This window comes from Sorex araneus, chromosome X (genome assembly GCF_027595985.1).
Source record: "Sorex araneus isolate mSorAra2 chromosome X, mSorAra2.pri, whole genome shotgun sequence".
NCBI lineage: Eukaryota > Metazoa > Chordata > Mammalia > Eulipotyphla > Soricidae > Sorex > Sorex araneus.
This window is the reverse complement of record NC_073313.1, coordinates 94011626-94031240: the sequence shown is the minus strand read 5'-3', so window position 1 is coordinate 94031240 and position 19615 is coordinate 94011626. Positions and strand designations below refer to the sequence as shown.

At 38.7% G+C, this 19615-nt stretch overlaps 1 protein-coding gene across 6 annotated transcripts in view; it reads left to right on the top strand.

The window, feature by feature from the left end:
• The window catches only part of XIAP (X-linked inhibitor of apoptosis), a 48951-nt gene extending 30130 nt beyond the window's left edge, over nt 1–18821 (top strand). For all 6 annotated transcript variants that reach the window (XM_055121812.1, XM_055121814.1, XM_055121815.1 and 3 more), the window contains 3 exons: nt 220–262; nt 7891–8091; nt 14205–18821. In XM_055121812.1, coding sequence (XP_054977787.1) covers nt 220–262; nt 7891–8091; nt 14205–14398 — 438 coding nt within the window. In that variant the 3' untranslated portion in view covers nt 14399–18821. The remainder of the gene's footprint in view (nt 1–219; nt 263–7890; nt 8092–14204) is intronic.
• The last annotated feature ends 794 nt before the right edge of the window (nt 18822–19615 follow it).

Genomic DNA, 19615 nt, shown 5'->3' with positions numbered 1-19615 from the left:
CTTTGAACTTCAGCTCCTGTATGCAAAGTAAATAGATTTAGGTTGGATGATCTTTGAACTTCCTTCTAGCTTAATTAGACTCTGCCTTTTATATATATTCATATGTTGAATTGGAATAAAGTCAATTTATAAATTCATGATGAATATCAATTTTCAGATGGAGGTAATTGCCTTCTACCAAAAAAGAATTCTAACTGGTAATTTATATTTCTATTTTAGGCAAGAACTGCTGAAAACAGTCCTTCACAAACTAAAAGAATTGGTAAATACTCTTATTAAAATTAATACAATTACTAACAATGTATTAAAGTAATTCATAGGATGCAAAAGTAAACTTGCTTTATTCTTTTTGGTTTTTGGGCCACAACTGGCTGTGCTCAGGTTACTATTGGCTCTGCACTCAGGAATTACTCCTGGCAGTGCTCGGGGGACCATATGGAATGCCAGGAATCAAACTCAGGTCAGCCATGTGCAAAGCAAGCACCCTGCCTGCTGTAGTATTCCGCTGGTCCCAGTATATGTACTCTTTGAAGGTCAATTTATATTTGCTATAAATTTAAGAATTTCAGGAAGTATTTATACATTCAAGTTGGATACTATCACCTCGTAGAGAGGTTGAGATATTTTTTTTATCACAAAGGTTATTTGCTTTGGGGGGAAATCTTGAGGTACCAGAAAATGGACAGAAAGATAATAACAAATATATTGGCATCACCACTTTTCAGGTGACAAAACCATCAAGGAGATTACATGACATGTCTGTAGTTAAACTATAAATCATTTGTCTAAGTAGGAATGTAAGGCAGGTCCTCTGAACCCTTTATCACACTATAGATCTCATTCTTTACTTAAACATTGTATATTTCAAAAACAGTAGAAAGTTAATTTGTAATAAATCTGTTTATTTCCCTATACTTAGCATCTTCTATTTAGTATTTTTAAAGATTACAAGGAAATTGAATACTATATATGTGTACATATATTTGTATATATATATATATATATATATATTTCAAGTTCCTTCTCGGTTTGAAGAGAGCCATTTTGATATTTCTTTTAGTGAAGCAAGATAGCTTTTATTGAATGAAACTTGCTTAGAAAGAAGTGAGAGGAGAGAAAGAGGGCAAGTGTGTTCAAGAGAGAACACAACCTTCTCCAGCATGGAAATAAGGAAAGAAGTATAAAGGCAAGTAAATAAGCAAGTGATACATGTTCAACAGAGAACATGTGCTTGAACTTACATATCATTTATTATGGCACATATTTTAAAAATTACAAAAACTTGTTTTATGACAATTCTTTTGGGGAAACCAGAAGCCAGCAGTTCTTGAGAGCTGCCCCCAGCTTGATTCTCAGGAACCTTGCAGTGCCAGAGATCCAACCAGGGCCTTCTACGTGCAAAATGTATGCATTATTCTTGGAGCTATCTCCCCAGCCCATTAAGTCTTTTTTTTATGAGAACGCCTTGTCTCTGCTTTTGGTTTATGGCAAATTTGAGATAGCTGCAGGATATCCAAGATAGATATTACAACCTGAACTCATTAAATGAGAATAAAATTGTGTAAAGTGTCTAAAGAGATCGTTAAATAAATGTTCAATGAGGGAATGAAAGGAAACCATCAGTGTCTAATTAGATAGGCAGGAGCCATAAAAACTACAAAAAAAAAATCTCCAGTAGAACAAGGAAAAAGTTACTCCCTAGACATTTTCACCTACAAATCTCACAAACAGCTCAAAACCCACTCAGATTTAGGCCAGGGAGATATTACAGCAGGTAAGGCACATGCCTTACATGTAGCCAACCTGGGTTTGATCCCTGGCATCCTGTATGGTTCTCCAAGCACTACCAGGAGTAATTCCTGAGTGCAGAGCCTGAAGAAACCCCTGCGCATCTCCAGATGTGGCCCAATAAGCAAATAAATAAGAACAGACTACTTATACTTCATCCAGTCATACTGTCAGATCACCTGGTAATTTTGAGTCATGCTAAACTTTTTGCACTCCGTAATCCCAGTACATGTAATTTGTTGTCAGATTTGGTGATCAGTTCCTCCTTTTAAGTATTTTTAGTGAAGTTGAGCACACCCATAGTACTTAAGACTTAACTCCTAGCTCTGCACAGGAATCATTCGTGGTAGTGCTTAGTCGGCCAAATGTGTAGCAGGTTGAACCCAGGTCGGCTACACAGAATGCAAGGACCCTACCCACAGCACTCTCTGACCCTAATTCCACCTTTTAAAATACTGTCTGAAATATACTGATTAGACTCTTATTTCTCATTTGAACTATTGTAGTAGTTTCGTAACTGGTCTTTTGACAGCGGCAGCTGCTGCTTACCTTCTTCCCGCCTTCTCTTTTTTTTTCATTTGTTTTTGGGCCATACCTGCTGGTACTGAGAGTTCACTCCTGGCTCTGAGCTCAGGGATCACTACTAATAGGCTCAAGTAACCATATGGGGTGCTAAGGATAGAATCTGGGTCAGCCATGTGCAAGGCAAACACCCTACCCACTGTACTATCTTTCAAGCCCCCAGATTTTTTTTCACCAAACAAATTTATTTTTTTTCCTTTCGGTGCTGGGGATTAAGTTTAGGGCTTCATAAATATATGTAAGGCAAGTGCTTTCCTACTAAGCTATATTCTCAATCCAGTCAAACGCAAATATTTCTTTCTTTTTTGTTGTTTTGTTCTAATTTGCTTTGGGGGACCATGTGGTTCCAAAGAACAAACCCAGCCTAGCACATGTAGAACTCTATCCCATTGAACTCTCTGGCCCTCAAATACAAATCTTTGTGGTGTTGGTTTTTTTTTTGCTTTTTTGGTCTCACCTGGTGATGCACAGGGGTTACTCCTGGCTTTGCACTCAGGAGTTACTCCTGGTAGTGCTCAGGGGACCATATGGGATGCTGGAGATCGAACCCAGGTCGGCCACGTGCAAGGCAAACACCCTACCCGCTGTGCTATCGCTCCAGCCCCAAATCTTTGTGTTTTTTGCCAAATACAAGTTTTAGTATACTTTCTATTTAGATCATGTCTCATTACTTACCTATATCTTACATACTTATAAGCTATGTAAGACATAAATATTAATACCGACATAATTCTTATGTATATTTTATGTACTTTCCTGCATTTTGTTTCTTATAGTAAAATTCCTACATTATACTTTTCAACATCCTGTTTTACTTAGCTTTTACTTTAGTTTTTAGGTGGGCTACCTAGCAGTGCTCAGGATCTACTCTCAGCTCAGTGCTCAAGGGTCATTGCTGGCAGTGCTCAGGGAACCACATGCCAGGAAACAAACCGAGCCTTCTGCATGTAAAGCATGTGCTCCAATCCATTGTGCTATCTCTCAGGCCCTTATTTTTCACTCTCCTCACCTTCCTTTCTCTTTGTGGATCTGTACCTACCTCTGCCAATCTCTTAAAAATCATTTATAGGGTATGAGAGAGTACAGGGGATAAAGCCTTGCATGCGGCCGACCTGGGTTTGCTCCCTTGTACCACATACAGTTTCCCAAATACCTCCAGCAGTGATCCCTGAGCACAAAGCCATGAGTAAGCCCTAAGCACCAGCAGGTGTGATCCCAAACATTTACAGGCCCTTATCTAATCCCCAAAACTTTTATAGGATGGTGTAATGGATTGGAGGATCTTGGGCACTTTGGTGCTGGTGAGACACAAGGTAACTGTACATCAAAACCATAAATCCGGGCCAGAGTGATAGTACAGTGGGTAAGGCACTTGATTTCCACGCAGCTGGCCCAGGTTCAATCCCTGCATCCCCTCTGATCCCCCAAGCCCACCAGGAGTAATCCGTGAGCAGAGAATATGCTCTGAGCATCACTGATTGTGACCAAATAACCCATGACCATTTACTACTATTGTAAATAAATGACTTAAACTATAATAAAGAAAATAACTTTTTAAGGTGTAATGCACATACAATAAAGTATATTAAATATATGTATTCTTTTCACACATTATATTCTCATTAAACTTTTACAGGTTTTTGGGCTGGAGTGATAGCACAGCGGGTAGGGCGTTTGCCTTTCACGGTGCCGACCCGGGTTTGATTCCCAGCATCCCATATGGTCCCCTGAGCGCCACCAGGAGAAATTCCTGAGTGCAGAGCCAGGAGTAACCCCTGTGCATCACTAGGTGTGACCCAAAAAGCAAAAAAAAAACTTTTACAGGTTCTTGAGAACTGTGACTTTAAGCAAATATTACAAAACCAGTATTACAAAAGGTTAATTAGACAAACAGAAGTTAAGTTCCTATGGCATATTTCTGATCACAAACACATCACCACATTTTTTGTATGTATGTTTTTGGTCCACAGTCGGCAATGCTCAGGGGTGACTGGTTCTTCACTAAAGAATTGCATCTGTTGGTGCTTGCTGCATGCATGGCAAGTGCCCTACCTGTTGTGCTATCTCTCTGGGCCCACATTACCATCTTTCTAAAGACCCAAAGCACTTCTAATATTGAACATTGTATTCATTCACCTGTTTTCCAGCTGTATTCTAATTCAGATATCTGGGTGGTCAGAGCTTCTCAGGACATATGCAAGAGCTCCCCTCTCCTCCCTTCTCCATTCGTTCCATTCTCTCTTTCCATCTTCTCTCTTCCCCTTTCCCTTTCTTCCCCCTCCTTCTCACCCCACTCTTTCTCTTGTGACTCCTGACCTCCTTTTTCTCTCCTTTTCCTCTCCCCATTTCTGTCTTGCTCTTTCTGAAAGTGGGACAATATAGACATGCTTACAAGCTTCTTGTGCTTATCTTTTTGATATGGGAAGAAACTGGAGTGCCCTAATAAAAGCACACAGTGGGTAGGGTGCTTGCCTTGCAGGTAGCTGATCTAGTTTCAATCTTTGGCTCCATCTGGTCTCCCGAGCCTGCTAGGAGTTATCCTTGAACACAGACTCAGGAGTAAGCCCTGAACACCAATGGGTGTAGTCCAAAAACAAACAGAAAAAACCCTCAGTCATGAGAACACGCAAACTCTCCGTACACAGTTCTGGCTGGATCATCAGTGTTATAATAAAACAATTTTGAATGAAACAGTGCTGTCAGAGGTGTAGCTATCGCCCATATCACAGTATAGAACATCCCCAGGGCAAGGGATGTGGCTCAGCAGTAGAGCAGTAGAGCCCATGCCTGGTATTTGTGAAACCCCAGATTTGATCCCTGGCACCACATAAAAAGCGAACAGTTCCACCATCCAAGTGTTGATCAACCCCTTCCTAATATCCATCTCAAGTTATATTGACTCTATTACCATAAATTAGATATGTACATCTTCCCCATTACCTTGACATTTTTGATTATCATAGCTATGAGAATTTTCTTTTGATTGTGGCAGTCTTTTTTCCCTTGCTGTATGTTTTAGTCAATATCATTTACTTACTCATCTGATGAATGTAAGTTTTTTTCAGCTTGGGACTCATAAATAATGTTGTGACTATTCCTATTTTATTACATTCAGTGCTTTTTGAGGGGCCACACACTAGTATTGGGAACTATTCTGGGATTAGTGCTCTGGGTGCTTTTAGTGGTGCACAGGGGACTATGTGGTACCAGAGATGCAAACCTGGGATTCTCGCATCCAACATATATGTTCAGCCTATTGAGCTATCTCTCTATCCCTTATGCATGAATTTAAAAATTTATTATGACACTATGATTTACAAAGTTTTTTATAAAGGAGTTGTTTGAGGCATACAGTGTTCAACACCAGTCCCATTACCAGTGTCCCCAGGTTCCCTGCCAACTCCAAGCCTGCCCCTTTGGCAGTCATATAACAAGTTTATTTCCATACAATACAGTGCCTATTCTCATTTACATAACTAAGTTTTCAATTCTGGTATCTAAAGTATATGTATTCAATTTTTTTTCTTTTTTTTTTTTTGCTTTTTTTGGGTCACACCCAGCAATGCACAGAGGTTACTCCTGGCTCATGCACTCAGGAATTACTCCTGACAGTGCTTGGGGAACCATATGGGATGCTGGGAATCAAACCCGGGTAGGCCTCATACAAGGCAAACGCCCTGCCCGCTGTGCTATCATTCCAACCCCTATGTATTAAATTTTTATTTTGTACTTGAATTTATGCATAAATTTTTAATTAACAGGAGTTAAATGGATGAGTAAGAAAGTTTAAATCTGGGAACCAAAGTGGTAATACAGTGGGTGGGGCACTTGCCTTGCACATGACTGACCCAGGTTTTATCCCCAGCACTGCGTTTTGTTCCTTGAGCCTTGCCAGAAATGAACTCTTAGTACAGACCCAGATGTAAGCCTGATCACCAATGATGTGGTCCCACCCCCAAAAAGGAAAAAGTTTAAGTCTTTCTTTTTACACTTCCTCATAACATGGACTGGAGTGATAGCACAATGGGTAGGGTGTTTGCCTCTCATGCAGCCGACCCAGGTTTGATTCCTCCATCCCTGTTGGAGAGCCTGGCAAGCTACTGGGAGTATCCCGCCCGCACGGCAGAGCCTGGCAAGCTCCCCGTGGCATATTCAATATGCCAAGAACAGTGACAAGTCTACAAAGGAGATGTCACTGGTGCCTGTGCAAGCAAATCGATGAACAACGGGACGACAGTGCTTCAGTGCTTCTTATATAACACATATTCTTGATTTATCGTTAAATATGATTTTCCATTTGCTTTCTTTTTTTCAATTTGGGGGTGACGTGTTGATGCTCAGGGATCTCTGTGGGTGGCAGTGCAGTGTCACAGACTAGTCCAATGAGCTATCTTCAGGTCCTCTTAGTTGCTTTCTTGCCTGATCTAATTCTGCCCTCTGAGTCCAAGAAATATGAAGTTATTACATTCAAAGTTACAGAGTGGAAACTCTCCATATTTCCCAGGGTTTTTTCAGAATTACTGCTACTGAGTTAGTAAAGCTATTCACTCTTTAAGTACCTTGAATTGATTGCTAATGAATCCAACTTTTAGTAAAAGGTTGATTTTTTTTTTATAAATATGGGTATTTTTCTATTTTTTTTCTTTTTGGGTCACACCCGGCAGTGCACAGGGGTCACTCCTGGCTCATGCACTCAGGAATTACTCCTGGCACTGCTCAGGGGATCATATGGGATGCTGGGAATCGAACCCGGGTTGGCCATGTGGAAGGCCCTACTCACTGTGCTATCGCTCCAGCCCCTCTAGGTCATTTTTAAGTGCTAAACATAATTCATAGTGCTATAAAGTACATGTTGTATTTTCAATTAATTGTAAGCTTTTCAAAGTTACCTTTTTAAATTTTTTTTAATTTTATAAGGTATTTCACATATTTGATTACATTTAATATTCAAACACCCATCCCACCACCATTACACCTTCCCACCATGATATTTGGGATGTTCCCATCCCAAGCCCCAAGCCCAGTTCCAAAGCACAACCGAAATAATATATTTTGTATTGTAACAACAAGTCTCACAATGGAGACGTTACTGGTGCCCAATTGAGCAAATCAATGAGCAACGGGGTGACAGTGACAGTGACAGTATTGTTTGTTACGAAAAACTGCTGAAAATGATACAAAAAATATCCATAGAGAATACAGTGTGAAGATTATTCTATTTTGGCAGGGGCCATTATGATCTTCTTTAGGATATCACTAACATGTTGTTAAGAGTTGAGTGACGTGAGCTTTCTTATATATATCTGAAAAAATATGTAGCATGTATATATTTGCATATATATTTCCCTCAAAATTATCTCTTAATGCCTAAATATTTCAAAAAATCTTCCCAGGTTAGCTCTGGCCTGTTTTTTTTGTTTGTTTGGTTTTGTTTACTGTTTAAATAGGTTGCTGTTGAGATGTTACCAAAAATACTTGTCTAAGTTCTGTATTCTTTTGCATTACCAATTTTCATTTCAGATGATACCATCTTCCAAAATCCTATGGTACAGGAAGCCATACGAATGGGATTCCATTTCAGTGACATTAAGAAAATAATGGAGAAAAAAATTCAAACATCTGGGAACAACTATAAATCACTTGCAGTATTGGTTGCAGATCTCGTGAGTGCTCAGAAAGAATGTGTCCAGGAGGAATCAAGTCAGACTTCCTTGCAAAAAGGTATAGATGGATATTTTTTTAAGTTTCTGGAACATATCAGCAGTGGTCAGGCATCATTCATGGTGGGCTCTGGGGACCACATGTGGCGCTGGAGATGAAGTCTGGATCAGCCAGATACTAGGCAAGAGCCCTACCTGCTATACTATCATTCTCGGCCCACATTTGTCTATTTTTAATAAGCAAGAAACTGAGACCACAGAGATGGTACAGCAAGGCAGGCCCCACCAGGAGTGATCCCTGAGCACAGAGCCAGGAGTATGCTGTGGCATCACCATGTGGCACGAAAGCAAAAGCCAAAAAACACAGTAAATACCTACTAGCACTTTTCATTTCCCTTTTATAGCCCCCTTGTATACTGCTTATTTTTTTACTTGTATTATGAAAAACTAAAAAAATATTTAAATCTAGTTGGAATGGTATAAGGAATTATCCCATGTCTGTCAGTCATCTTCAATAATCAATATATTTTCTAGTCTTTCATATTCTCCTCATTTTTTCCTTTATTTTTTTTAAATTTGAAAACCCATGTTTGACAATACTTTAAAAATAGCCTTAGTTATAACCTTATGTCAGGCTTCTAGGACAGCTATAACACAGTATACTGCGCTAAGTAAAGAACAGCCATTTATTTATTGCAATTTGGGGGACTGGGAAGTATTAAGATCAAGATGCAAGCTGATTTCGTTCCTGATAAGGACTCTTTTGTAGGCTTATAGACATTACTGACTTCATATGACCAAGAGAAAATGCAGTGCACATGCACGCGCGCACACACATACTCACAGGTTTCTCTTCCTCTTTCTTGGGGTAGTGGGTTTGGGAGGCTACTTCAAGCACTTCTTAGGGGTCATTTCTGACCGTGATTGGGCACCATATGGTGGATCAGGATTGAACGCAGGGCTCTCCATGTATAAAGCATGCACTAAGCAATTTATCTGTCTTTCCACTCCCAACTTTCATCTTCTTATAAGGACAGTGACCCATCCTTGGGCTTTTATCTCCATGACCCCATTTAAACCTAATTACCTCTCAAAGGCTCCATCTCCTTATGTGTGAGGGTTTCAACATAAGAACCTTGGGGAGGTGTGGACATTTAATACACAGCATATTACACTTAACAAAGTAACCATTGTAGCGTCAGAGTGATAGTATAGCAGATAGGGCATTTACCCTGCCTGTGGCTGACCCCCCCCAGGTTCAATCCCTGGCATCCCAAATGGACCCACAAGTATCACCAGGAGTAATTCCTTGGTGGAGAACAAGGATTAGCCTCTGAGTATTGCCAGTTGTGGCCCAAAACCAGAGGAACCATTTGTCATAGTATTTAAAATTCAGTTGAGGGGCTGGAGAGTGTATAGCAGGTACTTCTTTTGCCTTGCATGCAGCCAATCTGGGTTCAATTCCTGGCAGCCCATATGGTCCTTTAAGCACTACTAGCAGCAGTTGCAGAGTGCAGAGCTAGGAATGAACCCTGAGCATCAGCAAGTGTGGATCCCCCCAAAGGTCAGTTGATTTGAATTTACCCTGTGATTTTCAAATGTTTGAGTAGAACAGAGTAAAAAGTTGGGGGGTTGAGGGAGCAGATAGAGTAGGGCGGGCACTGCTCAGGGTTCAAAACTGTCAGGCCCCGTGCACCACCAGGAGTGATCCCTGGGCTCAAAATCAGGAGTAAGCCCTGAGCACCACTGGGTGTCACTCCAGCCTCTAAAAAGTATTTTTTTTACAGTTGATGTATTCTAATCATGATATAATACGGTCCACTCATGCATTAATATTAAAAGTGTGAACTTATGCTCTATTTTAGATAAAGAGCAACAAAATAAGAACAACAACAAAAGTAAGCCAGGGAGAGAGATCAAAAGGCTAGTTTACATGCTTTGCATGTGGAAAGCCTGGGTTCAATCTCTGGTACTGCACGTTGCCCTGAGCAGCACTGGAACTCATGCTCTCCACCCAGCAACTTACTGGGAATTGCCCAAGGTTTGACCCCAAACCACCACCACCCCCCAGACAAAAAAAGGACATCAGAACTACCTTCTATCATATTTGTAGACTCCTTAAGTTTTGTAATTAGTGGGACCGGAGTGATAATGCAGCGGTAAGACTTTTGCCTTGCACGTGACCAACCTAGGTTCACTCCCCAGCACTTCATGTGGTCCCTTGAGCCTGCCAGGAGTGCTCACTGAGTCCTGAGCCAGGAGTGATTCCTGATCACTGCCAGGTAAAACTACAAAACAAAAACCAGTTTTGTAGCTAAATTAGTTCAGATGTAGGGTTTACATGATTTTTCATATGATGTGAACATATAAAAAGGTCATATTAGTAAGTTAAATCTTGAGTAGCAGCATAATACTATAATTCATTTATAGGAATAGGTTATAATCCAGAGAATAAGCCTGTAAATTCATAAGGAAAAATAAATATGTAAAAATATGATCCCCTTGGCTGGGATATGGCTCAGTGGAAAAATGCATGCCTTGCAGGCCTGAGACTTGGGTTCAATCCCTAGTACCAATAAGTAAATAAGTAAGTAAGTAAAGCAACTTCCTTCTTTATGGATGTTATGACCAGAGAGATAGTAGAGTGTAAAGTGCTTGCCTTGCATGCAGCCAATCCCAGTTCAGTGCCTGGTACCACACAAGGTATCCTGAGCACCACCAGGAGTGATCCCTGAGCACAGAGCCAAGAGTAGCCCCTAAACACCTCTTGTGTGGCACCAAGACAAAAAACGGGATTACATGTATTCTGGTTCTTGTCAGCAACACTGATGTTTAAATTAAAAGATTTCAAACTACATGCAGTTTTTGCTACCTGGACATGGTTAATAACTTTCAAAATGATATCATTTGTTATAAAAGATTCACAGATGACTTTTCTTAATGATATATTTATTTCAAACCTATAATATCTCTGTTTTTGTTGGTGATACTAATGTTAACCATTTGTCTTGGTCATCTTTCTACTATGGTAGAACTTTTCCCTGTATACTAATTATAACTCAAGCTTATTTGACAAAAAGGTGCTAGCTTTTATACCTAATGCTGCTCTCTACAATGGAAGGATTTCTTAGGTTGCTGTTGGAAGAGACGAGGGGAACACATGTGGAATTTCTGTTCTTCACCCAGCAGATGTCCATGGGGTTCTTATTATTAAGAACTGCTGGGGCTGGAGAGATAGCACAGCGGGTAGGGCGTTTGCCTTGCACGCGGCCGACCCGGGTTCAAATCCCAGCATCCCATATGGTCCCCTGAGCACGGCCAGGGGTAATTCCTGAGTGCAAAGCCAGGAGTAACCCCTGTGCATCGCCAGGTGTGACCCAAAAAGCAAAAAAAAAAAAAAAAAAAAAAAAAGAACTGCTTAGCTACAAGCTAAGATGCTATAGGAATGAGGGCTTACTCAAGTGGCAGCATTCAGGAGCAGAAGTGGAATTCCATCAGTCCACCTCTCCATCGTCTCAGTAAATTGATGCACAGATTGATATAGACTGTTTTTGCCTATTAGAACTTCTTTATGTTTCTCCTCCTAAACACTGAGTTTTTACAATCTACATAAGATAGAGGATAGGCCTAATTGAAGTAAAGTAGGTAGAAGTTATTAGGAAAAGCACGTTATTGTTGTTTACTGATTCTTAGATTCAATGCTAGCTTTTTCTCCAACTGGCTATTTGACAAAGCATGCCTCAGTAATTGTTCTTCTAAAAATAGTGCCAAATCAGTGCTTCTTTCTTTTGTAAAAATTATATAGTGTGTGCTGAGAATATGGTTTAGCAGTAGAGCTCATGCCTTGCATATATAAGGCCTGGGGTTTGATCCCCAGCACCAAGAAATAAGATTATAATTTGACATTGTAATATAAAACGCCTTATTTCTTGTATATATGATTAAAGTATTTTAATACCTTTGTGCATATTCACATATATAATACACTGAAAACTAAATAATTTGTGTATATGTGTGTGTTTATGTGTATATATGTATAATTCATTTATCTAGGGGCCAGAGCAAGAGTACAGTGGATAAGATTCTTGCCTTACGCAGGTTTGGTAATCTGGCACCATATATGGTCCCCTGAAGCCCCACCAGGAGATCCCTGAGCACAGCACCAAGAGTAGCCGTAAGCACTGGCAGATGTAGTCCAAAAAAAAAAACAGGAAAAAAACACCTTTTAAAATATATTTCATTTTGGGACTTTGGTTGTTGGACCATACCTTGCTGTATTTAGGGACTGCTCACAGCTGGGTGCTGGGTAATTAGCTTCCATCATTCCTCAGTATACCATGTGGTGCTGGGGATAGAAGCTGGACCATCCTCCCACATGTAAAGCATGCACACTAGTCTTTGAGCTATCTCTCTGACTCAACATATATATTCCTTATCAGTCTATCTTTCTACATGAATCATCTCTAATAAAGTAATTAATCAGGGGCTGGAGCAATAGTACAGTGGGAAGGGCATTTGCCTTGCACGTGGCTGACCCAGGTTCGATCTCCGGCACCCCATATGGTACCCCAAGCCTACCAGGAGTGACTGCTGTGCACCCTGGGTGTGGCCCCAAGCCCAAAACTAAATAACAGTGGTTTATTTTAGAATTGGTTTAAGCTAATGTAAATAAATGACATCAAAAGTTCTCTATTGCTGGACAGAGCGATAGTACAGTGGATAAGTGTGCCTTCCCACACAGCTGACGTGGTATGATCCCCAGCATCCCTTATGGTTCCTTAAGGCCACCCAGAGTGACCTCTGAGCACAAGAACCAAGAGTCAACCCTCAGTACCACCAGGTGTGTCCCCAAAACCACAAAAAATGTTATTTATCTTCATTCCTCATGTACCAGGAACATTGTAATCTAGGGGAGGGCTGTATAGGAAGTAAAGGGGGAAACAGCATATAGGGAAGGACGTAGAATTAAGTATTTAGGAGAGTTGTTTCAGGTTGTTCCTGATGTTACTTGGTAAACATGCCATGCTGTGCCTCTTTCATGAAAAGCGTGCTCTCTCTCTTGGAGCCACTTTCCAGCCCTGCCTTAAACATTTTAATTGTATGGTTCCATAGTGTTATGCTATTTTGCATCCAATCACAGAACATTCACAAAACTGACACTTGTACCCTTTAAATAACTGATTCCTTTCCATCCTTCCATTAGCCTTTGCCAGCCACTATTCTGCTGTTTCTATAAATGTGACCACTTTAGTTATCTGGTGCAGTGTTCTTTTTTATTCACTGAAGCAAAAGTAATACATAGCTCAGTGCTATGTGTATTATAATTCTGGGATGAGCTCAGAGGTAGAGCAATTACCTTGCATATGTGAGTCCTTGCGTTCCATCCCAGGCACCACAATACAGAATTACACATTATAATAAGCATTAATGTACTCTTAACCACTGTTACCGTTGTTGTTTTTTGTGACATAAACATTAACATTCACTAAATCTTCCTACTTGGGGAAGGCTGGTTTAGGCAGGCACTCCAGTACCACCTAGGTGCTGGTGTCATTCAAACCCTCTAGCCTCAAGACTTGACTCTCCAGTTGTCTCATGAACATATTTTGTATAGATCCACTAAAACACCTCAAGAATATCTTGAAAAATCTCAAACCAGCACCTTTTTTATGTTGCCTCCTGTCATCTTGTCAGCAGTGACACTAGAAATCTTAAAATCAGTTTTATTTCCTCATCTCTCCCATCCAGTTTCTACTTGTCCCACTTCAGAAGTGTCCCTCACGCTCAACCCTCTATTTCTAGAAGAAGCCATGACCTTACCCTTGCTTTTTGGCCTACAAATTGTTGGCCATGTTTAAATGTCACTCTTTCATTTCTCTCCTATCCCTGCACCTTGCTGTCACCAAGCTGTGAAGTCTTCTTAGCCTCTCTGAACAGAACTAGTTCTCTCAAATCTTATTTCAGAGCACATTGTACATGACTTTAATATGGCGTTTTTCCCTTTGTTCTTTATGCTCACCTCCATATTGTCAGCTCCAACTATAAGCATATGTGAGTCATCCTATCAGCAGCAGTTGACTTGATGCTGGGACATAGAGTTCAAATGTTTCAGTGAATATAAACAAGTTCAAATGGGTCTAAAAGTAACCTGTTTCTTTTATCTTCTTTGTGCAGATATTAGTACTGAAGAGCAGCTAAGACTCCTGCAAGAAGAGAAACTTTGTAAAATATGTATGGATAGAAATATTTCTATAGCTTTTATTCCTTGTGGACATCTGGTCACTTGTAAACAATGTGCTGAAGCAGTTGACAAATGTCCTATGTGCTACACAGTCATTACTTTCAAGCAGAAAATTTTTATGTCTTAAAATGTAACTTTACAGTAGGCGTGTTAATGTTCTTATTACACTGTTTGAATGTGTAATGGGAACCCACTTAAAGTAATCAGCATTGAATTCCATTAGCATTTGGTAGCAAGTAGGAAAAATGTAAACTTCAGTGTTAAGAGTTGATAATTTAAATTTTTAATTTCTGGATTTTTCAGAATAGCAGCTGTATTATCTTTTTTTACTGTCATTTAATTGAAATACTAAACTAAGAAGTATATTGTAGCTGATCACAATGTGTATTTGTAGTACACTGACTTAACATAGCTTCTTAGTGTAACTGAATTAATCAACTGAATTTTTCATTCTTTTTAGATAGAGTTAACAAATGGACCATTCTATATAAATGTGGAGATTAGAGTTAATCTCCCCAATCACATAATTTGCTTTGTATAAAAGAAGAATGAACTGTTCCACACTGGTGGAAAGAGAAATTATTTTTAGATGTTCTTTCGTTTCATGAGTCTCTACATTTTCTTTTATAATTATACATATATACTTATATGGGTGATTTTTAATATGATTTTGCTGTTTAAAGGATTTTTAAATGATAGAATGCCATCTAGTCTATATGTACTGATATGGAGTGAAATCAAGGATATATTAAGTAGGAAATGCAAGTGGCAAAAATTTGTGTAGTATGAGCCACGTGAGGAGGTATGTGTGTGTTTTGTAAATGTGTAAAGCAAAATATTTAGAAAAAATGCAATAAATGGTTAAATATGGTTTTTCTTGGGGGCAGGGGTGGGGCAATGGGTCCCAGAGAGGGACTCAAGGGACCTTTCACTTTCTACTTTTTAAATTTTGCTGTTTAATTTTTATATAAGTATGTATTTTGTAATCCGAATTTTTAGAAAGTGTTTTACTGATTTCAAGGCTTAGGCATGTTCAGACGCCTGCAAAACTACTTATTGCTCAGCTTTAGTTTTTCTAGTCCAGGAAGACAGGGCAGTTAACCTTTTTGGTGCCAATGTGAAATTTAAGTATTTTTATGTTTTTCCTGTTTTGTGGATGAAAAACATTTCTGAGTGGTAGTTTTCTGACAGGTAGACCATGTCTTCTTCTCTTGTTTCAAAATAAATATTCCTGATTTTGTAAAATGAAATATAAAATATGTCTCAGATCTTCCAATTAATTAGTGAGGATTCATCTTTAATCCTTGCTAGTTTAAGCCTGCCTAAGTCACTTTACTAAAAGATCTTTGTTAACCCAGTATTTTAAACATCTGTCAGCTTATGTAGGTAAAAATAGAAGCATGTTTGTATACTGCTTGTAGTTATAGTGACAGCGTTCCATGTTGAGATTCTCCTATCCTTTTGTCTTAGTTTATTGTAATTAGATGATTAAGATGTATATAGGGCAAACTATCGATTCTCTACCTAAGTTCTTTTGATTTTTGACTAGTGAGAGTAGGTACTTCCGAAATAATGTTCTCAAATCTCATAGAAATTGGGCCTGAGAGAACTCAGCAGGCTAGAGTACAGTGCTTGCACTTCTGGTTCAATTCCTAGCACCATCTGGGCCCTTGCACCACCAGGTGTGGTTCTCCCCAAACAAAAGAAAAACCTCATGGAAATTATAAAATAGTGATAAGAATTTTATAGATATTATAAAGAAAACAAAACGAATAAGACTTGATATAGATAAAAATTAGAAATTAAGACTGCTTCATAGAACCTCGCAAGATTCTCACAATACCTGTTGTAGAGGTGAGTGAGGCATTTTATTGCAGAAAGTTTCTATGAAAAAGAATACTGGTTCTTAGAGCATGTTTTCCTAACTGTTGTTGATCACTACGTGATGTTTGTTTAAAGCATTGTGTATTTAAATGCTTTTTTAAAAAATAATTACTGACCACCCTGTTTTTGTTTCACTAGTAAATTCCCAGTTCTTTACCTTTGCACTCTATCCCACTTAGGTTTAATTATATATTCATTAAGTTAAACTTTATGTGTATAGACTAACCTTAAAAATGCAAGGGGAAGAAGTGCTAAAGTTGAACATGTGTTTTCCAGGACACCTCAGATCCAAAGCAGATAGATAGTTCACTGTAGTTGGTGGCAAAAGACTTAACTGTTTTAACATAAAGCTTCTCCTATTTTGGGAGTCTCAGTTCATTAAAACTTTTAAGGTAGCAGAGAGAGCTCATCGAGCTAACTGCATGCAGTAGGCCTAGGTTTGATCCCTAGACACCACATAGTCCCCTAAGCACCACCAGATGTAGCCCCTAGAAAAAATTATTTTGAAAAACTTTTAAAACTCAAAGATTTTGAGTTAAGCAAGACCTTTTTTATCTCCCTTGTAAGTTGTGAAATTTAATGCATAAAGCTGATGTGGCTAACAAGTTTATTTTAAGAATGTTTTAAAACGTTGTTGCTTTTGGGTTCTTAAATCACTCAGCATTCCAAATTCTACCAATCAAAATTTTAAAGACTTACCAATGTTTTGTTCACTATAAAAATCACTGGATCCTTCCCATGTAATTGTGCAAAAACCAATCACTTAGATCAAAAATAAAACCAGATCCAAACCTATGCCTCCTCCCCCTTTCCAAAATCGTTCTCAGTATCTACATGTAGATATTCTTTTTCTGTATAAAATTCTCTCTTAAGATTTGGAAGTTACCACCTGTTTTGCTAGTCATGTTAATAATACAGTTGTTTTGTAATACGTATGTATTTACCTTTATTGATAGTGTTTGTAAAAATCTGTCTTAATTTTTGAGAAGTGACTATAGTGTTTATGAATTTCAGTCTTTTAATAGCTTGAATTACCTTTCCTGCTAGATTTTCCTCACCCAATTAAGGGCTGTGGTAGAGTGGGGTGGGAATGTATATAATGTGATTTGGTACTGTTTATAACCTTTTGTTGTTACATTATTTAAATTATGGTAGTTTATTCTTCTACTCTTATTCTAGTGGATAATTTTTTTTTTACTTTTGAACGCTCTGAGTAGAGACTACAAGTACAGGATTAGTTGGATATACTATACTCTAGCTCCAAATCATTTCTTGAGTGTGTTGAATGGGAGAGGACTCGAGGGGTGGTAGACATGGTATATATCATGTATCCTTTCTGTTAGAGAAATAAGAAAAGGAGGGAGAGGAATAAAAGGAATTTTTAACAGGTATAGTTCTTCCTAGCCATGTGTTTTAAAGAAGGAGGTAGCCATTTCTTTGTGAAATTTGGTTTTATAGTTATTTTACAAAGGTGTGAGAGTTCAGGGAGACCATGTATGTAAAATACCTACTATAAATGTTAATTCTCTTCCTGACAAACATATTCTCAATAGGGTTGTCTTTACCCTAGGGATTTGGACTAAAATTTAGATAAGAGTTCTTTCAGTGACTGTTACTCATTTTTTGGGTATTTTTCATAATTGTGATGTTAATGATGATAAATAGGTCAAATCCTTAAAATGTGTAAATCCTTCTTGTGTTTGTGGTGCTGGGAATTGAACTGAATGGGAATCATACATTAGGAGGCATGTGCACTACCATTGAGTCACATGATAAGCACCTGAAATTCTTTTTAAGTTGAAAAACCTATTCTTAAAAATTTTAGTTGAACTTTTCCTAATAGAAGGTGGCTTATTTTCACCTTCATAATCAGTGTCATTTCAATTCATCTGCTTATTATATTAGCACAATGTGGGTTTCATTTGCAACATAATAGAATATGAGACCTGGAAGTGACCTTAGAGAGTATCTAATTTCTCCCCCTCATTTTACAGAGCAGTGGAGGCTCAGAAGGTGATTTGTTGAAAGCTGTTTAGCTAATTTGTGATATAGTTTGAAGATGAAAAACTTGAAGCTACCTCTCCAAGGAAGCCTCCAGTGTTAATTTTGTCAGCTGTTCTATATCATAACTTTCACATAGTAAATGACACTTTATAGCTAATAATACAGTAGGACAATCTTAAACATATATATCTTCGAATTATACAATATGACAATGTTTGGGTGGTAAGATTCTATTTTGAAGTCTAGAATTTACAGATAATGCATATAGATTTTTGGCATTTACTACATTCTTGTATATTATAACATTTAAAGTTACTGTCAGTATATTTTGTCTATACTTGGTAACAAATTTGCATTTTTATTTACTCTAACAAAAGCTTGTGATTTCTGTTAGATTGTTCATTTTTCATTATTTTTTATCTAACCTGACAGAATGACATTTTTGTGTCATTGTATTTAGTGTTGTGAATTATCATGTGAAATGTTTTGAGGTAGTGTACTGTATTTATGAATACAACTTTACAGCATTTCATTTAATAGAAACCGCCTATCAGTATGGAAAACTAAGAAATTGCTTTCATTGTATAATCTGGCTCTCATAGATTAAAACTTATTTTTCTGTGAATAAAGCATATTCAATAAAGTACTATTCTTTAAAATGATATTATTGGTTTGTATTTATTTTACTTTCTCAAAAATTTAATACTGTTGGGGCAGGAGCAATAGTGCAGCGGGTAAAGTGTTTGCTTTGCACACAGCCAACCTGGGTTCGATACTCAGCATCCCATATGGTCCCCTGAGCACCACCAAGAGTAATTCCTGAGTGCAGAACACTGAGTGTTACCCAAAAAAAGCCAAAAAATATATACTGTCTTCTTAAAATTACTAAACTCTGGGGAGCTGCAGAGAGACAGGGTGGGCACATGCTTTAAATGCAGGTGGCCCAGATAGAATCCTCAGCACCACATGGTCCCCTGGGCACTACCAGGTGTGGCCCCAAACCTCCCTCCTCTGGTATATAGTTTCCTAAATATAGCTCTCTTCCATACCTCTTAAAAATATCAGGTGTTTGGGGGCCCTCTCCTGGTGGTACTCAGGGCTTACTCCTAGTTCTGCACTCATGAATCACTCCTGCAGGTTTATAGGACCATATCGCACTGGGTATAGAACCTGCATAGCTGGCCTCAGTGCAAGGCAAGCACCCTACACTCTGTCCTTTTACCCGGCCCCATCACTTCCTCCTTGTAATGCACCACTGTTACTGATTTTCAAAGGGAAGGTAAAGAATTACCAATTTTTCCAAGGACCAGAGCCGTAGTACAGCTTGCCTTAGATATGGCTGACCAGTTTTGATGCATGGTACCATATATAGTTCTCTGATCTCCACCAGGACTGATTCCTGAGCGCAGAGCCATGAGTAACCCCTGAGCACCACCGAGTAAACCTAAAACCCAAA